The 8,640-nt window shown below is 40.1% G+C and overlaps 1 protein-coding gene across 3 annotated transcripts; it reads right to left on the reverse strand.

The window, feature by feature from the left end:
* Positions 1 to 331: 331 nt before the first annotated feature.
* LOC122838758 (flavin-containing monooxygenase 5-like) lies at positions 332 to 8,116 on the reverse strand. 3 transcript variants are annotated; one of them, XM_044129686.1, is made up of 13 exons: positions 7,202 to 8,116; positions 6,680 to 6,813; positions 5,896 to 6,084; positions 5,594 to 5,759; positions 5,371 to 5,513; positions 5,080 to 5,279; positions 4,375 to 4,608; positions 4,112 to 4,233; positions 3,039 to 3,111; positions 2,890 to 2,959; positions 668 to 2,809; positions 448 to 513; positions 343 to 363 (listed from the first exon to the last, which is right to left on the reverse strand). In XM_044129686.1, the coding sequence occupies exons 2-11, from the start codon at positions 6,809 to 6,811 to the stop codon at positions 2,450 to 2,452; spliced, it is 1,689 nt and encodes a 562-aa protein (XP_043985621.1). In that variant the 5' UTR covers positions 6,812 to 6,813; positions 7,202 to 8,116; the 3' UTR covers positions 343 to 363; positions 448 to 513; positions 668 to 2,449. The 3 variants fall into 3 exon arrangements, with proteins under 3 accessions (XP_043985619.1, XP_043985621.1, XP_043985620.1); XM_044129684.1 differs by having other exon boundaries at positions 332 to 363; positions 448 to 2,809; XM_044129685.1 differs by lacking the exon at positions 343 to 363 and having other exon boundaries at positions 657 to 2,809.
* Positions 8,117 to 8,640: the final 524 nt, after the last annotated feature.

An 8,640-nucleotide genomic window follows, 5' to 3' on the forward strand; every position in this document is an offset into this window, starting at 1 on the left:
TTGTCTTTTCAGGTTTACAGCATATGAGAACTATAAGAAAAACTAAATAAAATCTATGATAGTTTTAACTAAATTACAACATCTTCTGTTTTCTACGCCAATACATTTTAAAGCATGAAATAAAACAAATAGTAATGCTAAAATAATTTGATAGGACTAATTATTGGCCCTCAATTTATATCTCCACAGCCCCCCAATGTCGTCGCTGCTTTGAAAGCATGTCGGCTCCAGGCCTTTATACAAACAGGCTTTAGTGCTGCTCAGACCACAGGGGCCGGCGCCGATCACTGCCACCTTCTGGATCATGGTGGAAGAAGCGATGCTCGCGGCAGAGGGAATCCTGACCCGCTAGACCAGATTAAACTGCAGGAGAAACAAGACAGGAAGAGAAAAAAAGCCAGGGAATATGGTCTGATTTCTAATTCTGTTCATTTGAATGATGTGTACCTTTAATTTGTCTGTGCAGGAGGTTCAGTTGATATAATGCGGTGTAGTGAGGTGGTGAGGCAGACGCTAGACCCAGGTGAAAGTGCAAATGAAAATGTTTAATGGTGAAAATGTCCGAAATACAGTCCAAAACCCAAGCAGCACGGCAGAGCAAAATCTAGGGCTCAGCACCGGTAGCAAACAGGATAAACGAAGGACAATAGACGTACAGAGACGTTACCTAGACGTAAGAAGACGTAGAACCCGACAGAGAGACAGGTGACACTAAATACACAGAGGGTAATCAGGGAACGAGACACACCTGGGAACTAATCAAAGGGAGACAGGACAACACAGAGACTCAGACACACAGGAAACTCAAAATAAACACACGGGAAAACACAGAACATGACAGTTGATTTAATAATGACTTAGCTGGTCCTGTTTTGTCATTAAAGACCACAAATCAGTGTTGGAAGGAAGATTTGGCTCAAATATATAAATTAGAACATATTGAGACATGTGAAAATGTGATCTTGTGCACCTGCTGATTTAAGACTTTCTCACGTTCAGGTTTTGAGTTTGTTGATGACTACAAGAGATTAATCCTTCCTCCCTTTAATTAATGTAGTCACACCAAAAAAAAAAAAACTCTTTGTATTTGTTTACATCCACATTATGAAAGTTGAAAAGGAAACATGCATCACATTAATAGACGGGAGAGAACAACCACTTCTTGTGGCTGTCCCTCTTTTGACCACAAGAGGGAGAAAGTACCCAGCAGTCAATATACAACTACATTTATAGAAATTGTGTCCACATTTTTTAAACAACACACTGAGTTTACAGACAGTCATTAAATTTGCCAACCACACTTTTAATGTTGCAAAACTTAGAAAGTGATTTGATAGCATGGAAACGGAGGCAGTTAGGTTCCCTAGGCGAACAACCACACCGGTGCCTCCCATCAATCACCCCCCCACAGGTTACTTAACTCCTTAGGCGTTGCCACAGCGCTCACTTCCTGGGTGGTGGTAGAGGACAAAGGTCGTGGGACGTTGTCCCATGCCCTCTAATGAGAACACTCTGGATGGTTGCCTTAGTCAGAAACTGGCACTTCACGGAAAGTTTTAGTTCTGCTTTTTCCAGTCACAACATTTTGGTGCTAGACACTATATAAATAAAATCAAGTGTTTCATATCCAACAGGTGATTCTCAGCTTCTTTAAAATAAATAATCAAACAACATAACTGGAGAAATATATTCTCCCTGAAAGGTTAATAAGCTCATATTTCACACAAACTGTTGAGCTTAAAGTGGCTTTCCGTTCTAACCAGGGGGCTCCACTTGGTAAACGTGGCTTCATTGAACTGTTAATTTTCTCCTCACACAATAGAATAGCCGTTCCACTGAAGCAACACATCCTCTTTGTCAAAAATTATACTATAGCTATTTTTCTAGAGGAATGTAGTGAACTATTAAATTTCAAACTCCTGCCTAAAACCATTGACAGAAACACTGAAAGTCTTTGCTCAATCACAGCGAGAAGTACTGACTGAACTCATCCCCCAAAACAGATGGAACAGTTTAAGATAATTGTTAGAATGGTTATATTTTAAAGAAACTCTTGATAAAGCTGCCCTTTGAAAAGTAATTTTATATAGCAACCATCTTAATCCTTTTAAACTTGGACTCAGAATATCCCGACTCTTCTTATGACTTCAGTTTTCATAAAACATTTATACAAGCTAAATGTTTAACGGAGTTGACCATCCTTACCTGTTTTCTCCTGGGAGAAAGTGTTTCTTATGTATGACGTTAAATGTGACTTCTTATTACTGTCCATATAAATTGCAGACTATAACGTGACATAAAGTGAGGCTGCAGTTGCTTAAACTCAACGTTTGTCTGATTAATTTTGAGAAAATTTACAGCAAAATTAGAAAAAAAATGTGGAGATTTTCTTAATTTTGTGTGAATTTGGGATTTGTGTGAAAGCGACGATTATTTCAAGTCTTTGAGGTTAGTCAGTGAACCAGAAATCATCCAGAAAACTCTTACTCCTGCTCAGCATCTGGGTGGCATGTTGGACTGATGGGACAATCTTGTGTGACAAAAGCAAAGCCACGACCATAGTTCCTGCACATGCCGCTAGCCAGGGAGAGCACAGGAAAGACCTCCGGACCTCTGGCTCTGGTACCGCTCTGCTTCTGAAAGGCTTAGCAACCCGCTCCCACTGTGTGAGGATAGCTCGTCTGGCTCCTGCCCACTGTCCAGGCCCAGTGAGGCGATACTGGTAAGGAGTGCAGGGACCAAAGAAGATCTTTGCCCAGAGGACTGGGTCTGTTAGGAGCAGTCTCCAAAGATGTGGTTTAACACCAATCTGTGAGGAAAAGCTTCTTATTATTATTTGGTTGCCTGTGCCTTAGATGCTGTAACAACAAAGTGTTAGGACGTACTCACCTCCTCGGCCATGAAATCCAAGTACTGGATGAAATCAACTTGGAGAACAGCTTGTTGAGGATTAGGGAAGCTTAAAAAGCATAAGAAGGAATGTCAGCTAACTTATTTTGGTGTAAAAAATCAACTTTGAGTGTGAGAACGATGGCTACCTGGGCATGTTTAACCTCCTGTCGGTCTCAATGACTTCAAGCATTTTCTGCGTCGATGGGAGACGAGTCGAACCTGAAACATTAAACATATCATCTTCTTCGTCCCAAAATTAATTTACAGTGTTTTGCAATGACATTCATAACTCTTGAACTTTTATGGATTTCTTCTAAAAACCACAAACTTAAATGAAGGATTTTCCTTATTGGAATTCCATTTGATAGATCAATAATATAATAGATGTTTTGAACTCTTTACAAATGAACTCAACCTGTGAATGGATTTGGTGGAAAACATGTGGGGACACAAAAGGTGCTGCCAGAATTTCTCAGTTGCATTTGTCTCTGGGCTTTGACTACACCATTCTAACATGATCAGAATTTGATCAAAGCCCTCCGCTGCAGCTGTGGATGTATCTGAGGTCTCTGATGTGTTGAAAGGTGAACCTTTGCCCCAGTCTCAAGTCATTTCCATTTTCCGACAGGTTTGGTAACACTTTATTTGACGGGTTGTGAATAAGACCGTCACGACACCGTCATAAACGTGACATAACACCTGCCAGGAACATGAGTACGTCTTCATGAATACTTATGACTGTTGTCATAAAGTGTCTTTCGGTAAATTATGGCAATTTTAATAAAAAGTGGCCATTATTCAAAGTGTCTTTGTTATGACAACTTGACATTAACCAAGAAATCATGATCTGACATAAATTTATTATAAAAGTATTAGTGATTAAACTTTAAAAATTACGTAGCTTTATGTTATTAGAGCTAAAGTTTACAATCCACTGTCAGTCCATCACAAGCAACACAGAGCCAGACAGCACATATATTCATACCTACGGACAATTTCAAGTTGTCTTTTTTTTTTCTTGGACTGAAGGAAGGAAGACGGAGAGAGAATCCACACACGCATGTGGAGGAAACGTGTGGCACATTTACAGTTAGGAATTACCTTTTGTGGGCCTGTCACACGCAATTATTTTAAAATACATTGAAGTTTGTGGGCTTAACGTGTCAAAAGGGCTACGAATACTTTAGTAAGTCACTGTCTGTGTACATATTGTGTCTACCTGAAAACACCTTAACAGCCCAGCGGACCTGCATCTCCACAATCGGCATGACTGGTCCCCTTACTTGGAAAAGACCCATGACGGCCAGCGTGGGTTGTTGAAGAGCTGGAGAAAACACTCTTCTGAATTATGAAACAAAAAGTAAATAAATTAAGTAATCGTTCATAATATAAAGAACACGCTTTACATCATGTTCTGTGATGTATCTTGTCTGTCCCCCTTAAGCAGTGAACCTTTCTCGTAACTGTTCTGCATTGACTTACTTGTATAGCATCAGCTCACAGTGTGGCCCTTCAGACAGAGCAGAGGGCAAGAAAGGGAAGTTTCCTTTATATCCTGTACAAAAGACCACAGCGTCAATGTTGTCTTCAACCGTCCCGTCCTCGAATGTAACTCCTGAGTCCTTGAAAGTTCGTATGTTGGGCTTCATGACAAGAGCTCCCTGAAGAATTCGACCAGGAAGATCATCATTGACCAGAGGCCTTTTGTCCAGAAGTCTGTGAAATAAATTGCAAAAGAGACATTTATTGACATTTATTTGCAGGCTGCTGTGCAATAGTGCCTCAAAATTTTTATTTTGTTGTTTCTGTAGTTCTTTCTTTCCTAGATTTCATGTCTGGTGCTTGAACTTGTTTTATGTTTTGTGTTACAGTAATTTTTTTTTGTTTGTTTTTTCAGCTGAACTTATACACTATACTGTGAGGGACATTGGAAATGCCTTTTCACCTATTGACTGGAACATCTGGTGCAGCTCCCACATTGCCCAGCGGTCTGGTTCTGAATGATTGCTTGATTGACCTCGTCGGTTGCAGCGTTAGTGCCAGAGGGGTCCTCAAAACCGAACTCAGAGAGGTCCACCTGGTATAGAAGTTTTTGTTGCGTGCTATGCTAATTTGTCTGCGTTGAATTCAGCTCTTGTTGTTTTTGAGTAATAGTCAAAACCAGTCGGTTGAGTCAAACAGTGATACCTGTGTCTGGGCTTCAGACCGTAGAGTTCATGGTCATATTTCTGGTTCAGTGCTCTTTCTCCTGCCCAGTTGATTAAAGCCTTGGGGAGCAGCTGCATCAGGAGGATGTTGAACCTGGAGATCAACGCCATATCCACAGGGAGGCCCCTACGGTACATTCTGCTCATCACCCAGAACCCGTCCCGAGCACTGAGAAACGTCTGAAGAGGGTGGAGAATATTAGATGTTGTCGTCGTCTCTCTTAGATTCTCAAACAACGTGGCGGTTCTCCTGTGTCTGTCCTGTTCTCACCTTTTCTGCAGATCTGCTAATCTCTACCGCAACATCCCCCCCGGAGTTCCCAAAGCCGACAACCACCACCCTTTTACCCCTGAAGGAATCTGCATCTCTATATTCCCTGCTGTGAAGAAGCCTGCCAAGGAATGTTTCGTGTCCTGGAGAAAAACATATGGCAAAACAGCTCAAAGGCAAAGGCTTTTGTGATAGTGTAAATTTACTGACGTAATCTTAATACCTGGAAAATCAGCCAGGGGTAAGACCGGATGGATATAATGTCCTGAACACACCAGAACCGCATCAAAGATGTGTCTTTCTTCCTCGTTATTTTTGTTCATGGTGACTACATCCCACTGACCAGACACTGAGAAGTCTGGCCTTTGTGTAACACTCCTCACAGTGGTCTGAAATGTGTGCAGAAACGCAAAAGCCTTAATGTAGAGATCAATTACCTTTTCATATATATATATATATATATATATATATATATATATATATATATATATATTAAAAAAAAGGCAAAAACGAAACAGGACGGACCTGAAAGCGAATGTGTTGGAGCAGGTGAAAATGCTCAGCGTAGAGCCTGAAGTACTGCAGCAGCTGGGAGTTGTGCATGTAGTTGGGATAGTTGTCAGGCATGGGGAAATCGCTGAAGCACATCATCTCTTTGGAGGTATTTACCACCAGAGAGCGGTAGATGCTGGATCGATCTGGTTCTGGAGACTCCTGCAGGCACAGAAAAAAAAAAGGAAAGAAAGAAAATAAAGACGGGAGCTGTTACAGAAGACCATTTCTGTGCCTTACGCACTTACAAACACAGACGATTGCATGATTCTGAAGTGGAAGAAAAAAGTGATACATTGAGTTCAATGCTTTTGTTTATGCAAATTACAGGGTTGCAAACTCAGCTGCACTGAGTTTGATGTAAACAGTAACTCTCTTGAACCATTTAGATCAAACTCAGTGCAGCTGACTGCATTCAGAATCAATTTAACCATCCATTTGTGTGAAAGAAGGTCCTCTGGTAAGACAGAACCAAAATCAAGTCATAAACTAACACTACATATCAACCTAAACCCAATTCTGTTAGAAAAAACAAGGTGGAAGCAGTATCATGCTGTGGGAATGCATTTAAACAGAATAAAGTTGACCAGAGTTGATGGAATTATAGATGTAGCTAACTAAAATAAAAAAAATAAAAACAAATGCCTGACTTGAAAATTGATGTCTATCAAACAGCCTCAGGTTTTTCTTTGGTAAGAAGACACTTGGGTAGCAGCTTGACTAACAAGTTCTATCACAATTACTCCACCTGTCCCACCTTAAATTTCCAGAGGCCACCAATGTCATCACTACTTTCAAAGCAGACAGGATCCAAGCCTTCCTCCAAGCAGACTTTGACGCAGGCCAGACCCGAACTGCCTGCACCGACCACCGCCACACGGCGAGGCATCGCTGAGGAGAAACAGGAATGTCAGAAAGGTTTCATCTTGCAAAGCAACGTTTCAGTTTTGCACAGCAAAATCATCTTTAAGCAATCACTACACACACACACACACACACACACACACACACGCACACACACACATATATATATGTATTGAGCACCCCTGGTTTAATCTGTCACTGCAGAAACTACAATAAAGTTTTATTCAAAAGCAAAAGAGTTACGTACATCCTCGATGAGCTGTGAAAATAACACATAACATCAAACACTAAAATCTGTGCGAGTTACTGAACAATACAAAAATGAACTTAGCAGCAGTTAAGAACAGTTGTAATTACATGATTTAACTAGTATTAGCTTGCAAAGTATGTATGACAATAGACTTATTTTACTCACATGGGCTTCACAGAGACAGAGGCAACCCGTTGCGTTGCAGTTATTTAGTAACAATGCTAATATTTTTGCAGTCTGTGAGAAATGCTACATGTGCACGACTGCTCTCTCCTTTTGTTGCAAGCTGTGTAAAAGCAAAGTTGCAAAGCAGCCGGAAGTTTTGAAAAAGCCTTTAGAGCCTGTAAACAGAGCCGCTGCGGCTTCGTCACCAGTAAGGCGGAGGAGGGACTTTAACCCTCCGTGGTGCTGAGGCAATTATTTACAGAGTCGACCAGATGGTACGCTTAAAATATATATATATTTTTTTGCAAGATTTTAAACCTACAAAACAAAAAAACAACTATACACTGTGAACAACAAAGTAAGTTTTCAGAAGGTATAAAAATCCGTGTTCAACTCTGAGAAAATACTGATATGTCTGGCTGCATCGAATATTTGAGCTGAGTTAAACTAAAATATTGCTAAGCTAAATAAATAAAAAGAGCTTTGCTATAATGCATTTATCCACATCTGTTGATGATCTGCATAATAAAAATATAGAGATCTGAATATAGACTTGTTATTGGATTGACATAAAATGAACTAATCTGAACCAAAATAGATTTGACAATTTTGTGAAGCAAAAAAAATGGCACCCTAATGGTTACTTTTATTGTTTCCTTTCTTAAATTTTGCATCAAAGATAAACGTGATTGATGCATTTTCAAATTCTGATTATTTTTTTTTAATAGGGTAAAAAGTTGTTCAAACAACCTGGCTCTATATGGGGGGTGGGGGGTAAGTAATTTCCCCCCTAGGCATCATAAGTTGTGCCACCCTTGGTGGCAATTACAGGTTAGGGTCTTTTTTGACTCACTCTTTTCAATATAAAAATGTTCAATATTTTTTAAATTAAGCCACATTGAAGGTTATGTATGAATGGCTATTTATTTTTAAGCCAGGCCACAGAAGCTCAATCATATTTAAGTCTAGACTTTGACTAGACCAATGTGATTCAACAGAGTTTTAAAGCCTTAAGAATGACATTGTAATCCTTCTTTTCACCTTTTCATTAGATCAGGGCATAGTATGTTGCTTTTTGATACGTTTTGAGTTTGGGTTATAGTATTTAATTGCCTTGACTAGTTGAATACGACCATTTTTGTTCCTGCAGAGGAAAAGCATGTTGAACCAATACGGCCAGTTTCTATGGTCTTCATTAAGGCTGTGGGCCTATTTGGTTGTATTTTTGACTGCAGAAGGAGGGACTAAACCACAGTGGGGTTCATGCCATCAGTCTGCTCCCATAGATTCAGAAAAAAGAGGCTGAAACTAATAAAGACGGCCAACAGCGGCGCGCAAGCCGGGCGAATCTCTGCTCATATTTAGACATGTAAGACAACAGAAACATTACGAAATCTGCTCCAATAATGATCTTCCACCGGCTGCCAATACCTTCATCG

The sequence above is a fragment of the Gambusia affinis genome, linkage group LG10 (genome assembly GCF_019740435.1).
Source record: "Gambusia affinis linkage group LG10, SWU_Gaff_1.0, whole genome shotgun sequence".
Taxonomy (NCBI): domain Eukaryota; kingdom Metazoa; phylum Chordata; class Actinopteri; order Cyprinodontiformes; family Poeciliidae; genus Gambusia; species Gambusia affinis.